This window comes from Eublepharis macularius, chromosome 2, assembly GCF_028583425.1.
Source record: "Eublepharis macularius isolate TG4126 chromosome 2, MPM_Emac_v1.0, whole genome shotgun sequence".
In the NCBI taxonomy this organism is placed as follows: Eukaryota; Metazoa; Chordata; class Lepidosauria; order Squamata; family Eublepharidae; genus Eublepharis; species Eublepharis macularius.
The window spans coordinates 117,802,390-117,820,976 of NC_072791.1; the positions used below are offsets into that span (position 1 = coordinate 117,802,390).

The 18,587-nt window shown below is 43.3% G+C and overlaps 1 protein-coding gene across 5 annotated transcripts in view; it reads right to left on the reverse strand.

Annotated features, from left to right (window-relative positions):
- BMAL1 (basic helix-loop-helix ARNT like 1) overlaps positions 1 to 18,587 on the reverse strand; it is a 94,741-nt gene that overhangs the window by 32,291 nt on the left and 43,863 nt on the right. For all 5 annotated transcript variants that reach the window (XM_054971483.1, XM_054971482.1, XM_054971485.1 and 2 more), the window contains 4 exons: positions 17,696 to 17,942; positions 12,950 to 13,056; positions 8,986 to 9,136; positions 6,919 to 7,007 (listed from right to left, as the gene is read on the reverse strand). In XM_054971483.1, the coding sequence (XP_054827458.1) occupies positions 6,919 to 7,007; positions 8,986 to 9,136; positions 12,950 to 13,056; positions 17,696 to 17,942 (594 nt within the window). The remainder of the gene's footprint in view (positions 1 to 6,918; positions 7,008 to 8,985; positions 9,137 to 12,949; positions 13,057 to 17,695; positions 17,943 to 18,587) is intronic.

Consider the following 18,587-nt stretch of genomic DNA (forward strand, 5'->3'; position numbering starts at 1 on the left):
GAGAGAGATCAGTTTCATGACATGCTAAGTAGGACACCCCAAGCAGGATAATCCATAGTTACCAAATGAAAGCTAGCCCAGCTGGGCTGCTGTAAATATCTGATAAGGCAAGCTCAATGTAACTGAACCTTGAACAGCTCTTCATGTTTCTTAATGGTTTTTTTGTCGCAATACAATCAAGCTGATGCTTAAAGATGGCACTTTTAAAAAGTGACAAGAAAGTCAGAATATATGGCATATTTTTCACCAAGCCAACCAACCACTTAACAGTTGGCACCAGTCACTTTGGAAAAACATTCTTTTCCCATATTGGTTTGGACTAGCATTCTTTCCCCTTTTCAAGGCTTTGCTGTTGTTATTATGAATTATGATGACCACAAACATTGTACATGCAGGAATTCAGATTCTACAAGAGCCATTTTGGCTCAGTGACATATAAAAGTACATTCTATAATCTGCATCATAAAATTGAAGGGTCAAGGTTGGACAAGGCTTCCACCAGAGCAGATTACTCTAATGGTAGATGGGCCATTGCTCTTACTTAAAGTCTTAGTATAGGTATGTAAGCTCCTGTCTCTGGGAATTAAAGATAGACTGGTATCCTGTTTCTTTACAGACCACCCAGCTCCCCCATAAGTACCTTCTCTGAGTTGGCAGAGCTGCTAGCAGACATGGTGTTGGAGACACCCAGTCTTATTGTTCTGGGAGACTTCAACGTCCATGCTGAGTGTTCCAAGTCAGGCTGGCTCAGGAATGTATAGCTTCCCTGGCAACCCTGGGCCCCTTGCAAATTGTGATAGGCCCTATATATGAAAGAGGCCACACACTAGACTTAGTATTTTACACTGAGTCTTTGAGGGAAAATCTTGTCTCAACATTGGTTTATCCTGAACCATGGTCAGACTCTCATCTGCTGAGGGCAAAAGTGAATATGGCCCCAACACCCCTCAAAATAGGAAGTCCAGTTAAAATAGATTCACCCCCAAAGGCTCATAGACTCTTCCAGATTCCAAAATGCCTTAGGGGATTTTAGAATTCCAGACACATGCTCCACAGAAGCTGCTGTAGGAGCGTAGAACACAAAGCTCCTTGAAGCTATTGACACCATTGCTCGTCAACCCCTCTGGCCCTTGGGACAGAAGCTGGTGCCATGGTTTACCATGGAGTTGGCTGATCTGAAGAGGGCTGGAAGAAATCTAGAAAGACACTGGTGAAAGACACGAGCAAAAAACTCACATGGAAGCTGATAGAGCTTGCTACAGAACACACTGGAGGATCTATGAAGCGGAAATGAAAACAGCAAAGAAACGTTATTTCTCGGCAACCATTGTGTCGGCTAGTTCACGACTGTCCCAATTGTTCAGGCTATCCAGACACCTTCTAACTCCAGTCCCAAGAACAGACAATTAGCTGTGAGGCCTTTGCTAAGTTTTTCACTGATAAAATAAGCATGAATACGCTCTGATCTAGAGGCTAGCTGCAATACAAACAAGATAGGAGAAATACTTAATACACCACCTGGCCTACATTTGGACTGCTTTGAAACAATTACAATGACAGACTTTAACAGGATTCTGGCATCTATGAAAACCACTACTTGTGCTCTCGATCCTTGCCCATCTTGGCTGTTAAAATCAGGTAAAGATCACGTAAGTGAACCACTGAGATTTATTGTAAATCAATCACCAACTCAGGGCTCCTTCCCCTGGCCACTCAAACAGGCAGTTATCTGCCCACTAATTAAAAAACCATCCCTAGACAAAACTGATGTGGCTAATTATCACCCAGTCTCTAATCTGCCCTTTCTGGGCAAAGTGATTGAGAGAGCAGTAGCTGACCAACTCCAGATCTTCTTGGAAAACTCTAGCACTCTAGACCCTTTCCAGTCTGGATTCAGACCAGGGCATGGGACAGAGCCAACACTAGTAGCGTTAGTGGATGATCTATGTCTGAATATAGGCAAAGGCCATGCCTCTTTATTGCTCCTCCTGGATCTATCTGCAGCCTTTGACACAATAGACCATGCCATCCTGTTGAGGCATTTAGAAACAGAAGTGGGCATCAAAGGATGTGCCCTGGACTGGTTTAAATCGTTTCTCATGGAATGGACTCAAAGAGTTGCTGTCAGAGATCAGCTATCTTCAGAACGGGAACTATCTTGTGGGATTCCGCAGGGCACAATCTTACCTCCCATGTTATTCAACCTCTACGTAAAACCTTTACGAAAATTCATTTGCAGCTATGGAGTAGGATGTCATCAATATGCAGATGACATCCAACTCTATATCTTCCTATCCAGGTCCCCACAGTATGCATGCAGCTTTACTGTTAGCAGGTGCAAGCAGAAGCATGAACATCACTCCCATCCTACAGTCACTCCATTGGCTACCTATCAGTTACTGTGCTCAATTCAAGGTATTGGTTATTACATACAAAGCTCTTCATGGCCTTGGTCTGGCATACCTACAGGACCACCTCCCTCCCTATGTCCCTCCATGGTTGCTTCGCTCATCTGAACAGGGTCTCCTGCAGGTGCCAGCCTGCACATGGGGCGGCCCCTACCCTGTGGAACGACCTGCCTGAGGAGGTCTAGAAAGCCCCCTCTCTCCTGGCTTTCTGCAAATGATGCAAAACTGATTTAGTCAAAAAGGCTTTTTACTCAGAGGGTGGTATTGTAGGGAGGGGGGGTCTCAGATGCTTTGCTAATAAGTTAGGGACCACAGACTTCACCACTGTTACCTTACATATTATCTGTTGCTTCAAATTTGTACTCCTATATACTACCTTGTGCTTCATGTTGTCTAATGTCAGTCCTAGAATTGTCTTTGTAAACTGTATTTATTTATCCTGTGGCACTGCTATGGAAATGTCCTTGACACTGTATGGAAATGTATTCGATACTGATTTTACTAATCTCACACTATGTAATCCACCTTGAGTCTCAGTGAGAAAGGCAGACTATAAATGACATAAACAAACACTTGGCATATCATAATCTGAGGTGTCATATTAAGAACAAGTCAAGGAAATAGAAGCCAGGGAAATAGTCTGAGGATGGAGAGGCAAGGGTAGAGAGCAACTCATTTCCCTGCAGAAATCTGGTAGTAAGTGAAGACCCCTCAAGAAACTTGTGTTTGCATCCTCATTATCTAAAATAAAGTACCAACATGGGGCTTCCTATTACAGGGAGAGGGAAGAAGACAGGCATCCTTAGGCATAGGTTTGTAGCCACCACATATTCCCTTTCTTCTCTTGATCAGCCCTCTTCCTTTAAACTGTCTGATGATATATTCAGAAGCCTTCCCTGAACAAATATAATGGCTAGGCTAGATTGAGGATCATGTCTTATAATCTGCAGAGGCCAAACAGAGGAGATCTAATTCAATTTCTTATGAAGTCTCTGTACTGTGGACAGTATGTATGCATTTGGGAATGTATGCATTTGGGAATGTATGCATGTGTATTATTCAGAGCATGTGTCTTGGATTTATGTATTAAATTAAAGACTGTTGGCAGAGAGAAAGATAAGCACCTCTCATGATAAGGCCTAGAAAAAATTGTATTTGGTCTTTAGTAAGCTCCAGCAAATTTCCAACTCTCCAATGAACAATTCGCCCTGTAGAGGATTAGTGGGGCTATGTGACATTAAGAAAGGAAAATGGTTTAGTTAGTTGTTGTAGATTTTCCGGGCTGTAGGGCCGTGGTCTTGGCATTGTAGTTCCTGACATCAAGAAAATCTACAACAACTAACATTCTCTGGACGTGAAAGCCTTCGACAAAAAATGGTTTAGGATTTCTAACGTTACAAAACACTGCTGCTGTCTGAGGATGACTGGAAAAAATTGAGAACAAGTGTATTAAACCTTTCTGCTGCACATTTTCAAAGACTGTAACCCAAGAAAAATGCTGTAATGATTCTATGTAAATTTACATCTTTTTTACTTACAAAGTTTTGTTAGCCATATCTTTGTTTTTTTCTTTTCCCATAATTTCTCAAGATTTAGATTTCTCTGCTCTTTCCTTAACCGAGCAAGTCTGATGTACTGTTCACTGATGAGTATACTCTGCTCTATGAGGTTTAAAAGGGGATCCCTATCAGGCCATCCACCTAGCACAGCATGCTCATATGCCAGTGTCCCTGGAGCTTTGCCAATCCAGTTTTTTTATTAGACACCAGTCTCTTCAGCAACAGCTGTATCTGCCATTAGATCCCACAGCTGCCTAAACAGCCACCCCTTTCCTAACCTGGACAAGGTCAATTTCGGGCTTAGTCTAATTTCAATAGCTCCTGCACAATGAATTTCAACAGCTCCTGCACAATGATGGCAACTGAACTATGAATACAACTTCCTGTATGTCAGTTTTTCATAGGCCCATTCTGCATGGCACATTTTAAGTCAGTGATGCTGAGCATTCACACTGATTGCTGCTGAAACAGCTTGGGGTCCCATCATTCTGCGCTGCATGACCTTGAGGCGATTTGGTGGCTGTTGATGAGTTGAGATGTGTCTGTTTAGAGCTGCATTTTGGGGGGTGGGGGGGTGGAGCTGATGTCATTTTTTTTCTTGCATGTGTGAAACATATCCCCTTCTGTATTTGCTGATTGGGCTATCCCGTGCCCAATGGAGAGGCAATTGGTGGCAGAGTTCTGGGGGAAAGCATGTACTTTTCCTGCTTGTTCCACTCTCATTTTTTTTAAAGCCAAGCCAGGAAAGGGTTAAAATGCTGTTTCATTACCTCCCAGCAGCTTCCCTGCCACTTTATTTCACAAACAGCAGTGCACAATGCTTGTTTTTTTCTCTTTGGCATTAGCAGAAGCCTGAAACATGCTGGGAGGGAGGGGAAAGCATCCGTTTAATCCTTTCCTGACTTTTAAAGCCAGCAGGGAATAAGCAGCAACGTTAGGACTTTTTCCTAGCTTTGGGGGGGGAAAGAGAGAAACAGAGAGAGAGCGCGCATATACTCATGCGGAAGGAAGCAAACAAAGAAGCAGCCTTATGACCCTTACCTTGCTTTACTGATAAAAATGGTAGAAAAGAAGTTCAGAGAGCTCCTTTGGTGGGAGTGGTTACTGGCGGACAGACTAATCAGCTCCCGGTGAAAGGAAGGGGATGGGGAAGAGAAGCAGAAGGGAGCTTTTGATTCTTCACGGTCACAATGCATGCCAGTAGTGACTGGGCAGCAGTAAAAAAAAAATCGTGGAATGTGCACAAGGGAAAAAAATGGAAAAGATGGACAACAACTGTTTCTGCTTCCTATGACTCCCTTGCAAGTGCAGAACTCAGGAGAATATGGGAAGCAGAATAGATTCTGAAACGCTGTAAAGTGACCATGCAGAAAACACCATAGACAACTCCAAATAGAAAGATCACATAGGCGGAGTAAGAGTGCATATGGCAAGCATGTGAAGAGCCACACATCAGCACACCTGTAGCAAATAAAAATTGCTTCCTCACAGACATGTGGGGAGCTGTATAAAAGTTGATTGGTTTTAGTTCACAACTAGCCAACATATATAAATATATGGGCAAGTCACTGAGTAACTTATAGACTTCAAGACTGGTAGTTTGGTCACTACATTGGCTGGAAATTTTCAGCAATGATTAATGTCAATTACAAAACTTTTAAGTTCCTCTTTCTGAGCTAGGTAATTCAGGGAGTAACTCTAGATCTTCTTGGATATACACACCTGCTTGACTACTTTCACTGTCACTTCAGCCAGGCTATGGGATGGAGCCAGCATTGATGGCTTTAGCTGACAGTCTCCATTTGAACATAAACAAGGGCTGTGCTTCTTTGTTGTTATCAGATTTATCAGCAGTTTTTATATGGTGGACAATGCCTTCTTGTTGAGATATTTGGAGGTATAAGTGGGTTTTAAGAGACTGGTTTAATATCATTCTTTGTGCGTTGCACTCAAGAGTGTTGCTTTTAGAGACCAGTTGTCATCAGTGTGTGATTTATCCCGTGGGGGTGCTGAAAGCTCAGTTTTACCTCCCATATTGTTTAATCTTTATGTAAAGCCCTTGGGAGAGACCACTTGAAGTTCTGGAGTTGAATGTCATCAATATGCTGATGACATCCCCTTCTAGATTTGTTCAACTCATTGGTGTTGCTGTAGAGGTCCTGAGCCAGTGCCTGGCTGCTGTAGTTAAATAGATATAGGTGTACAAAAGCTCAAGCTGAAAATCCTGTCAAGATGGAGATGGTACTGATCAAGAACTCTGAGATCATGGAGGGCATTGCAATGAGGTTCATTTAAGCGCTACTGACAGTTAAGAGTTTGGGGGTTTATACTGGACCCAGCATTAGAAGCAAGACAATTTACCTACAAAAATGCTTTCTTCTTTCTTTGTTTGTGAGAAAGGTCGAGTATAAATAAAATAAGTAAATAATATGTAATGCAGGTTTGGACTAGAACTAGACCAATGTAGTCATGGGAAAGATTTAAAGAGGTAGCTTAACAATTGATGCCACTTACATTGGAGCCCACGGAAAAACATTTTCTTTAGGATAGTAGAAAGCAATGTTGATTTTCCAGTTCTGTTTTTTTTTCCAAAAGAGATGATAAATTATATAGTGCATTTCAGTATTAAGAGTATCTCATGTACATTATTCTGTTGTAATTTGTAAACCTTCCAGTGTAGATCCAGTGCGGATTTGCATACACTCAGTGATTTGCTTAAGGTAATGCTGAATCTCCATATGCATTCTTTGGAGCAGGAAGTAATTTGGATTTCACTACGTAGAACACAACATTCTTGAAACGTACAAAGTACTCTTCTCTCATCTAGAAGATGCCCTTAAAAATCGCATGCTTCAAATAGGTACCAAGACTTCACTGACTGAGGTGCAATAACCAACTTCCCAGAAGAAGACAGTACAAAGCAAAAAAAATTATGTAACTGTTCTCATTACCTTCTCCAGCCTGAAGAACACTGTCCATGCTGTGCGGCGAAGCTGCAAGCTGTGGAAAAGTTGCATCTCCACCATCAAGTACATTGGTACTGGAGGTTCAAAGAAACAGAAGGACAAATGAAACACTCACATGAATATGTCTAGCTAAACAACATAGGTATGCTTCCCCTTTTCATATCATCAGGGTGGATCCAATCAGCTTTTCTGCTGATGAAAAAAGGAAGAAGTGTTCCCTCTGACCACCCAAAAAGATTATGCTGGGGATCTTGGAACTATGTGGATATAAGCCATGTAGGACAGAGGCTGTAGAAAGGAACAGGACAATGTTGAATGAAAAGTTGATTGGATCCTCCATCATGGAAGTGATGAAAATGATTAAGACACAAAAGAAATTAAATATTTTGGATTACAAACTTTGGAACCAGAACAAATATTACAGAAAAGCAGGGAAGTACAAGTCATGTCTAAGTAATACAGCCTTTGCCATTTTTATTATAATAATGCATAGTGAGATTAGCAGATCTCATCCCTGGCAAGATTCACTAACTCAGATCTCAGCAGGCTGAGATCCATGAGTCCCACTTTGCAAGTTACAACACAAACAGGAAAAGCACAAATGCCATTCAGTCACACTTCTATTTTTTCCACTTCTGTTTGAACATACTCTGACATTCTTGATTAATACCTGTGGGATGTCCCCCACTGGCCAAATCCAATTCCATCAAAGTGGGCACACCAACCAAAGTAGTTGCTCTCACTAGCCCTTGGGCAGCCATGAAGGAAAAGATCCTTCTCTCTCATTAAGTTGAATATTCCTTGTTCTACGGATATCTTTTGGATAACAGCCTTTTTGAATCCTGCTCCTCAGTGGTGGTACATGTGGCCTGGATTAAGCAAGTTAATTTGTTTAGGATTTTTTAGATACAGAGGATCCTACTTTAATTCCGACATTAGGATGAGATGGCTTTCTGGCCCAATTCTATCATCATTTGAAGAAATGTATCTCAGCCAACCATGTTACCTGAGCTGAATGAACTCATTTGGAAAAAAAATCTTGTCAATATTTTAATGTTTGAAACACCAGTGCAGTAAGCCAAATCATATCTCTGCATCTATAGAAATACATTTTAGCTGATGGAACAACTGCTATTTATGAGGGTAGTCACAGATTATACATTAGAACTTGAGGAGTTTCTTGATAGAAATGTTTTTATGATTTTCCATGAATGGTTACCATCTCAATATTTTTTATTAATTTTATTATTACAAACTTGTTTGAGTATTCTTTGGTTTTTTGCTTAGAAAGTAGTACTCTATGTCATCTGTGTGAAGAAAAACTTACACAAATGGCTTCTGGGATTTATTTACTACCTTAAATCACATTCTAATGTATTACAGGATAGTCAGTGTCTTCTACTAGAAATCAGTGCCAAGAAATCAGTGTCTTTCGCAACATCTAACGCCCCAAAATTAGGTGAAATATATCTTTTAAGGAGATTTTTCCCAATCTTCACAAACTGATTACCTCACATCTGCTCTGTTCCTCTATAAAGCCATTAATCTTATTTTTAAATTTGAAACAACAAAACCCCAAGATATTAGAAAGTCAACATATACTGGTTTTTTTTTTAAGAAAAACATTATAAATTGTGAATGCATTTTGCATTTCTACCTGGAGCATAATATCTCTCTATGTTGAGGTAAATGTTCTCCAGTCCTCTGTTTGTGCCATCATAATGAACATTATAATCACTTCAGTTCTTCCCTGGACCAGTTTTCCTTTTCAAAAAACTTACAAGACAATTCTTTACCCCAATATGTAATACTGACTGAGGTAAAAAAGTACCCCAAATAGTAAAATTAATAAATGTGGGGAATCCTTCAGTGGCCCAGGTACTTTTTCTTTACAGAAAGAGAACTATTAGTAGTAAGTGGCTATACTTCAGAGATATTGTTTAGTAATGTGCCATAAGAATGTCCTAAAAGAAAAAAGCAGTAGGAATTTCACCCCAGAATATTGGTAAATGATTTAAGTTCCCAGTGCACCTGTTAAACAACAACACTTACGAAACCACTGTGTTAGTTGAGACAATGTATTCTACTTCTTTGGTCCACGGGTTCATGAAACTGAACCAACAACTCCTCAGTGTAATAAAAGATCCATCTTTGACTTTAAACTTATAACAATTAGTAGTAATTTTTTCTCTTGTCTGTAAAACTGAAAAAGGGGAAGAAAAAAGTCAGTATGGCCATGTGGTTCCCTTATATATGTGTGAACTATTGTCTAGTGTTGCATGTTAAATCACTTCTATACCTTTACAGTACGGCAAATTCCTTACAATATTGTCCACTGTTACAGTTAAAACAGAAATGTTGGGTTTTTCCATATGCTGTATATATATATATATATATATATATATATATATATATATATATATATATATATGCCATTGTAACCTAACCAGGGATATGAGATTCGGGTAAAATACTCGGCTGGGGTTTAAATGCCCCTTTTCATGCTGCTGCAAAATGGCAGGGAAAGGGGCATTTAAACCCCAGGATCAGCTGTTTGGCAGGAATCCCTGCCAAGCAGCTGATTGAAAGGGGGAGGGAGATTTCCTTTCTCTGTTGCTGCTAAGCAGCAGGCAAAGGAGCATCCCTCCCCTTGGATCAGCTGCCTGACTAGGCAGCTGATCCGGGGGAGGGGGAGAGGAATGCCCTTTTGCCTGTTGCTTCGCAGCGACAGGAAAAGGGCATTTAAATGTGTGTTTTTATTTTTATTTTCAATTTATATTCCACGCTCCCCACATTTCCAGCAGGCTCAGGGCAGATTACAGGCACATACAGTTAAAATATATAAAACAATTATTATAAATTAGCAACCATACACCATCCAAAATATTACACAATTTAAAATACATATAAAAACCTGAACATAGCAGCACAACTGACCAGCCTAAGTCATCTTCAGAGCATCTTCGTAGTAAAAAGATGATTTAAATGGGGGGTACTTGTGTGGTGGGGAGGGCCCAATCCACCATCAACCGGTCAGGAAAGCTCCGCCTAGCACCGCCCATATGCTTGGCGGAACAGCTCTGTCTTACAGGCCCAGCGAAAGGATAACAAGTCATGTCGGGCCTTGGTCTCATTAGACAGATCATTCCACCAGGCTGGGGCCAGAACCGAAAAGGCCCTGGTCCTGGTCAATGCCAGGCAGGCCTCCCCAGGGCCAGGGACCTTTAGCAGATGTTTCTCACTGGAATGAAAAGTCCTCTGGGGTTCATATGGGGAGAGGCGGTCCCGCAGATACGCAGGTCCCAGTCCGCATAGGGCTTTATAGGTTAGTACCAAAACCTTGAACCTGATTCAGTACTCCATTGGTAGCCAGTGCAGCTGACGCAGTGCTGGCGTTATATGCTCACACATTGGCAATCCTGTGACATGCACTGCCGCATTTTGCACCAGCTGTAACCGCTGGATCAGGTTCAGGGGGAGCCCTGCATAGAGCGCGTTACAGTAGTATAACCTAGAGGTGACCATTGCCTGGACCATTGTAGTCAAGTCACGGGATGAGAGATAAGGGGCGAGCTGCCTGGCCTGTTGAAGATAGAAAAACGGGGACCTGGCAACCGCAGTGATCTGGGCCTCCATTGTCAAGGAGGCATCCAAGATCACCTCCAGGCTCCTGACTCTCGGAGCCAGCGTAAGCACCGCCCCATTGAGTGCAGGGAGTCGGGGGCCCGAATCCATGTTTCTGCAGCTCAAGTAAAGGATCTCCATCTTCGCAGGGTTTAACTTCAGCTGACTTTGTCTCAACCATCCAGCCACGGCTTCAAAAGCATGCTCCAGGACATCTGGGGCAGATCCATGCCGGCCGTCCATCAACAGATATAGCTGGGTGTCATCCACATATTGATGGCACCCAAGCCCGAAACTCTGCACCAACTGGGCGAGGGGGCGCATATAGATGTTAAACAGTAATGGGGAAAGTATCGCTCCGTCGCACACCACATACTAGTGGCCAACGGGACGATAACTTATCCCCTAGCGCCACCCTCTGTCCCCAACCGTGAAGAAAAGAGACAAGCCACTGTAGTGCTGTCCCCTGAATTCCCACACTGGCGAGGCAGTGGGCCAGAAGATCATAATAGACCGTATCGAACGCCGCTGAAAGATCTAATAAATCAGCAGCGCCAATCCACCTCAGTCCAGGTGCCTGCGAAGATCGTCTGTGAGGGCGACCAGCAATGTCTCCACCCCGTCCCCCCGGGCAAAAACCAGACTGGAAGGGATCTAGGGCCGAGGTTTCCTTCAGTTGTATCTCCGCCGCCCGCTCAATCACCTTTCCCAGAAACGGGAGGTTCGAGACCGGGCAGTAACCGAGCGGGTCGCCTGGCTCCAACGATGGTTTCTTTAAAAGGGGCCTCACCACAGCCTCCGTAACTGCTCTGGGAAAAGCCCCAGAGCTCAGGGACAAGTTGACAATGGCCTCCAAGGAATCCCGTAATCCGTCAAGCACTGGTTTTCACCAGCCATGACGGACACAGGTCCAGGAGACATGTAGTAGATCTCATTCCCTGCAGAATCCTGTCCACCTCTTCCCCGGAAAGGGGGCTGAAGTGATCAAATATAACCCCCAAAGACAGCCAAGGGGCCTCCAGTTCACATACCGCATCAACTGTGGCTGATAAATCACGACAGAGAGACAAGATTTTATCAGCAAAAAACCTCGCAAAAGCCTCACAGCTTATTGCCAAATTCAAATTTTGGTGGTCTCCACCTGGGAGGGAGACCAATGAACGTACCACATTAAACAATTTAGCCGGGCTTGAGCTAGCTGATGCAATGAAGGCTGCGTAAAATTCCTTCTTCACAGCCACCTCATAAAATTTCATAAGTAATCTATAAGATGTTGTTTCCTCGTTGCGAGATTGCCGCCACACGTGCTCGAGTCGTCTTAGCTCCTGCTTTTGTTGCCTTAGATCCTCTGTATACCAGGGGGCTTGGTGATTACAGGGGCGAAGAGGACGACAGGGAGTGATTTTATCAATGGCCTCGGAGAGCCAGCCCTGCCAGTCCTCCACCAGCTCATCCAATGAACCGCCATGGAGAATTGGTTCACACAGAGCATTCTGCAAACCAATTGGATCCATAAGTCTCCGCAGGTGAGCATAAATTTGCTCACTGCCCTTGCAGGTGAGCTGGGCCTTCCTTTCCTTGTCGTTGTGAAGCGGCGGGCAAAAGAGCATCCCTCCCCTTGGATTAGCTGCCTGGCCATGCTGGCTTTTTCACCCAACGGGAGGGAGGAAGTGGGAGCTCCCTCTTCTACCTTTCCATTTGATGAAATAGCCAGCCTGGATACTTTCAAAGCTCAGTATCCACGCTGGCTTTTTCATCCCATTGGGTGAAAAAGCTGGTGTGGAAACTTTCAAAGCTCAGATCAGTGCTGTAAAACACTGAAAAACTCCATGCTGACTTTTTTACCCAACGAGAGGCAGGAAGAGGGAGCTCCCTCTTCCTCCCGACTGGATGAAATAGCCAGCTTGGATACTTTCAAAGCTCAGAGAAGCACTGCTCTGAGCTTTGAAAGTATCCAGGCTGGCTATTTCATCCCATTGGGTGAAAAAACCGGCATGGAGCTTTTCAAAGCTCAGAGCAGTGCTTTTCAGTGCTGCTTTGAGCTTTGAAAGTTTACAGGCTGGCTTTTTCATCCAATGGGATGGGGGAAGAGGGAGCTCCCTCTTCCCCCTCCCATCGGGTGAAAAAGCTGGCGACAATTCCTGCTTTGATCTTCTGTATGCTCCAAATTTTTACAGAGCATACCGAAGCGGCTGAAATGCCCAAATCCCAAAGCGGCTTGCCACTTTGGATTTAGGGGTATTCCAGATGGTTTTCCCGCTTCGGGTAAACCCAAAGCAGGAAACCAAAATCTTTTTCCTGTGCACACCCCAAAACCTAACCAAAATTGTCTTAAGAAAAAAAAATGATTTAAAATAGCTTTATTTAGATAGTTTTCCCTAAAACATCTTACCTTGTCGATGGCATTCTGCCAGATGTCCTATATCATCTTGATGAAAGTATTCATAACATGAAGTACCTAGAAGTTCCTGTGGTAAGTATGCCAAAATGGCAGTTGCCCTAAAATACGAAAAAGCTGTTGATCTTTTTGAAAATTTTAAACATGGGAATATTATGTAACTATAAAATTAGTGGGTCAACTAACCAGGAACAAACAAACATGGCCTGCTCCTGTGCTTTTAAGAGCAACTTGGTTTGCAGAAATCAGCAGAGGAAGCTTTTCATGGCATTACCACCTGCCAGAGTCTGCAGATCAAGTTGCTGTTAAAGTAGGGCCAGCAGCCCTGTCTATATATAACAAGGTATAGGCTTTGTTATCCAGAATGTTCATTTAACCAGCATCATCCCCAGAGGGTAAGCTCCTCTCTCTTGGCCACCATGCCCATGTCTTTGGGTTCATGTCCCACTCCCCACTCTTCAGCCATTACTGGGCTTCTGACACCTGGTATGGCCAGCTGGCATCAACCTCAGTTGTCTCTCTCCCTCTCAGCCTGCCTAGAGTTGTTGGGAGTCAGCAGCACTGAAGGGCTCCCAGGGCAGCTGGCCCTCTTGTCTGCCGGCTGCATAGGACAACTTGGGGTGGGGATGGTCCCACCAGGTATAGGGACTGTCACCAGAGAGTTCCCCATAGGATGGGATTTGGTTGCTGTAGATTCCTCTTGCCCAAGGTAAAGCAATATACTTGAGTATCAGACACATTTGATTAACAATCAACTTGAGTGCCGGAGTACAAATTTTTTACTGTATATACTGCAGGATACATTGTTGAATTGTTATGCAAATGTTACTCATTGTATATTTAGTTCTAAAGATCAATTTTAAAACACATCTGACTTAAAACTACAATTAATTAGCATAAACAAGAATTGCAGTTGTGGCTGGCAGAAAGATAGGTTACACCTTTACCTGTAACACTTTCTAGCATGACTTAACAACCCTACCCATGTTCAGTATAGCTTCAGTTACAATGTGTAGTGCATGGTCCTATTAATTTTCATTGCCAGTTCTGGGGGGATGACTGATTGACATAATATATATTCTACACACAGTGGAAGGCAGGAATGAACTTTTAAGCTCACATTCCTCTCCATTAGTACATAGGGCATTTAATGTAAACCAAGGTCTATGCAAACAGGCCCTACCCTACTTCCATTTTCTGTGACATGAGAGGTGCCTGCTCACATACACATGTATATTTGTAAGCACTCAATAATGCTAAATGGCCAAAGTACAGCCACAGGACTAAAGCTTTACACCCATACTCTACCAGAAGTATGTGCGAACCAAACTGAATTAGATTCAACTGAAGTGAAATTTCAGTAGTGTTATTACTTTGTAAGTGGCACTTATTTGTTGGATAATGTGCCACTGATTTCTGTTTTGCTAATGCTTCTTATGTTCCCCCCTCCCCATTTTCTTGTAAGATATCAGCTGACAATACTAGCAAAGTAGTGTAAGTACATACTTTTAACTGTGTTGAGAAGGGCAGGTTACTCAATTTTTTCCTTTCTCCCCTCTAAGCCTTTTCTTCAACCCCCTAACCCTGCCAAGAGGCATCATCAGCTCCAATTTATTTCAGTGTGCTTAAATTCAATTCACTGTGTGCTGGTTTTTGGACACTGTTTATATTTAGCCCATAAAAAGATTAATGAAATTTATTTTATGTATGCATATGTTTATGCATTCTGTAAAATGTTAAGTAATTGGGCTGCAGCACTAGCCAAAAAAGTCTTCCTTTTTCTCATTCTCTCCCCCTTCCCTCACATCCACACCCAGTTACTTGATCCACAGGAAAAAAAACCTGGGGAGAATACAATATCCGTATGTTTAACTAATGGCAAAGAATTTGGGAAGAGACGCATTAGCACTGGTAAAATTGCACTGGAAGAAAAAAGAGTTACCCCCACCCAACAGAGATTTAAATCCCCCCTCTACTGTGTCTTTAAGTATGTGGGGGGAGCCCCCACAGAGATCCTACTCATGGATCTTCAGGATTACAACTAGCTTGGCCTGAAGAGTAAATGTGCAAAATACCTTCCCTTGTGAGGGATCAGGCATGAAACCTTTGTCTCCTCCTACTTTGCCCTCTAATTTGCTGCCAATAATAATATCTCCTTTTCCATTCCAGTACTATGCATTGGCATGGAATTTTTTGCATGTGAATATACTTCTATCAGAAAGTTTTTAGGTACCATCTCCTTTAGCAGCTGTATTCTAGATAATTCTGGAAAGACTTTGCCAAATAATTTTTAATTTACCTACTGACTTAATACAGCAACTCACTTATGAAACTGCTCAAGAAAATAAAGAACAGGATGTACATTGTATTGTCGAAGGCTTTCACGGCCGGAGAACGATGGCTGTTGTGGGTTTTCCGGGCTGTATTGCCGTGGTCTTGGCATTGTAGTTCCTGACGTTTCGCCAGCAGCTGTGGCTGGCATCTTCAGAGGTGTAGCACCAAAAGACAGAGAACACAGTGTGGAAAAGGAGTAGATACAAATGACCTACATCTTTTCCACACTGTGACACTGAGAGATCTCTGTCTTTTGGTGCTACACCTCTGAAGATGCCAGCCACAGCTGCTGGCGAAACGTCAGGAACTACAATGCCAAGACCACGGCAATACAGCCCGGAAAACCCACAACAGCCAGGATGTACATTTCTGTGGTTTAAAGATCTGAATAAGTTTCTGACTTTCACCAAATCTCAATTAGTTGTTCCAGTTGAATATATTAAAGCCAGAAAACTGAAGGTTTACTTTCATTTTACAGTAAAGGATACAGCACTCAAGGCAACAAGACAAGTAGTGTAGAATTTATAGGTACTATCATAACTGCCAGTTTTAGCACTGACTAATTGATTCCCATATAGCACTGGCAAGGGTCAAATGGTAAATGATACCAAGCAACAAGTATAGCAATTCTCAGACACAAGATTCTATAATCAGGGCTCATTTAGAGGGGGAACGCACCGGAACACCGTTCTGGTAGTTCCCCCGACAGTCAGGTGGCCCCACCCACCTGATCTTGAAAAATTTTGGGCCGTTTAGGCCTCGACTGGGGCCCAAACAGTTTGGATTGGGGCCGAAACGGCCTGGATCAGGTCGGTGCTGGGTGGGAGAATGCTCCCCCACCTGGCACCAACTCAATCCCGGCCATTTAGGCACCAATCTGGGCCAAAACAGGCCCAAAATGGCCATTTTTGGCCATTTTGGGCCCGTTTTGAACTGGATCGTGGCCGAAAGGGCCTGAATTGGGGCCGAAACCATCCAGAACGGATTGGTGCCAGGCCAGCACTGACTCAGTCCTGGCTGTTTCCGCCCCAATCCTGGCCGAAATGGGCCAAAATGGCCGTTTCCAGCCATTTTGGGCCTGTTTTGGCCCAGATCGGGGCCCAAACCTTCCGGATCAGGTTGGTGACAGGATGGGAAAGCCTCCCCCGTCCAGCACCAACCCAATCGTGGCTGTTTAGGCCCTGATCCAGGCCAAAACGTTCCCAAAATGGCCGTTTGGGGCCATTTTGGGCCCGTTTCGGCCTGGATCAGGGCTGAAACCTTCTGGATCAGGTTGGTGCTGTGAAGGGGAAGCCTTCCCCACCCAGCACCAACCTGGTCCAAGCCATTTTGGCCCCGATTCCGGCCCAAACGGGCCCAAAATGGTATTTTTTGGCCTGTTTCAGCCAGGATTGGGGCCGAAACCATCCAGATCGGGTCGGTGCCGGGTGGGGGAAGCCTTCTCCGCCCGGCACCAACCCAGTCCCAGCCATTTAGGCCCCAATCCAGGCCAAAACTGGCTATTTTGGGCCATTTCGGCCCCCTTTTCCATTGCGATCGGGGCCGGAACGGCCAGGATCGGGTCAGTGCCAGGCAGGGGAACGCTCCCCTGCGTGGCATCAACCCAATCCCGGCCGTTTAGGCCCAGATCCGTTTCGGCCTGGATCGCAGCCTCAAAGGCCCAGATCGGGGCCGAAACCATCTGGATCACGTCAGTGCCGGGTGGGGGAAGCCTCCTCCACCCAGCACCAACCCAGTCCGGTCAAAGACTGAAAGCCTGCATTAATTTACTTACCAGAGGAACATTTGCTCTTTTAATTTCCTTTTATTTTCCTAAGACTAGACAATAACATTCTTTGGTTTATCTTTGGAATGAATTATTGCAAGTTCCAAAACTTCACAGAGCTGTCTCTTCATCAGTTCCCTACCCCTTCCTCCACTTCTCAAAAATAAACACATTTATTCCCCCTCCCTGACAGAAGTGCGGAAGCCAATAATCTGATTTTAAAATGTTGGCATATTTTTGACAATCTAATACGGTACCATGCATTTGAAGCTCCTGGCAGAGATATCATATGACTGAGGCAGCCTATTCTATGTTGGTTAGGGGAGAAAGCACCGTGAAGCTGGGCTGTGGAGTAAATCAACTGTTTTGAACAAAAGCATAAGATAACTGCACAACTAGCTGCGCATCAATACGTTGAAGGGACAATTGAATTTTATATTATAGTAATAAAATTCAGAGCATAGTAAGTACACAATCATAAGCTATATGCAGATATATAGTTCTTCTAGTATACATATTTAGTTTCACACAGACATTATTTATGTTTTGAACAAATCTTGAACAAATCTTATAGGCTACAGAATAAACATCACCCCCAAATTATTGCCCTTGGTATCATAAATTAAAGATGTCATTCTCACCTCTGATCCACAAACACAAATTTCCCATCAATTGCATGTCGAGAAACATACTCTGTCGGCTTAACCCTTATCTCTCCATTTACTGGCTGAGGAACTACATGAGGATGCAACCGTCCAATTGCAACAAGACAGCTTAAGTTACAGCCTTCATTATCAGGCTCATTGTCTTCGTCTAGTCCCATTTTTGTTGGTGGCCAGCTTTTTAAATATCCTGTGCTATGGATCGTGCAAAAGCTTTTTCGGTCTGCTACAAAAGGGGAGGGAAAAGGTTTCATCATCAGTAGTGCATTGGTGAAAGGGGCAGTCTGAGAAGCTCATTTACACAAAGCACCCCAAGGAACAGTGCAAGCATCCAAAGCAATCATATTGGGCTGGATCCAACAATGTAAGGGTCACAAATCTTCCCCACTGTATATGAAGAAGGAAGCTTTGACTCTCAAAAGCTTATACCCTGGAAATGTTGTTGGCCATTAAGATGCCACTGGACTCAAATCCTCATATTTCCCTCCCAGAACAGTCCTTTCTGACACTGGGAAAGTAAATTCCAAGGGTTACAACAGCCTTGCATATTAACAGTCATATGGGTCAGAAAGCTACAGCAGGGAAAGGGTGAAATCCTCCCTTTCTCCTCTTATACATTATTTCTTAACAATCTATGAAATTGCTTAAATTAGCTGGTATTCTGTCGAAACTTTTAAGAAGATCTTAAAAGCCACAGAAGAAAAACCACTAATTTAAGCAATTACATATTGTTTCTTTAAAAGTCTAAGGGTCATAAAAACCACTGTGTGATTGGAAGCCAAAATGAATTCTTAAAATGATGTTTGTATGTAGAAAATATTATTCTGATCCCATTGAATTCAATGGCAAATCCTGCCATTTGCTTCAGTGT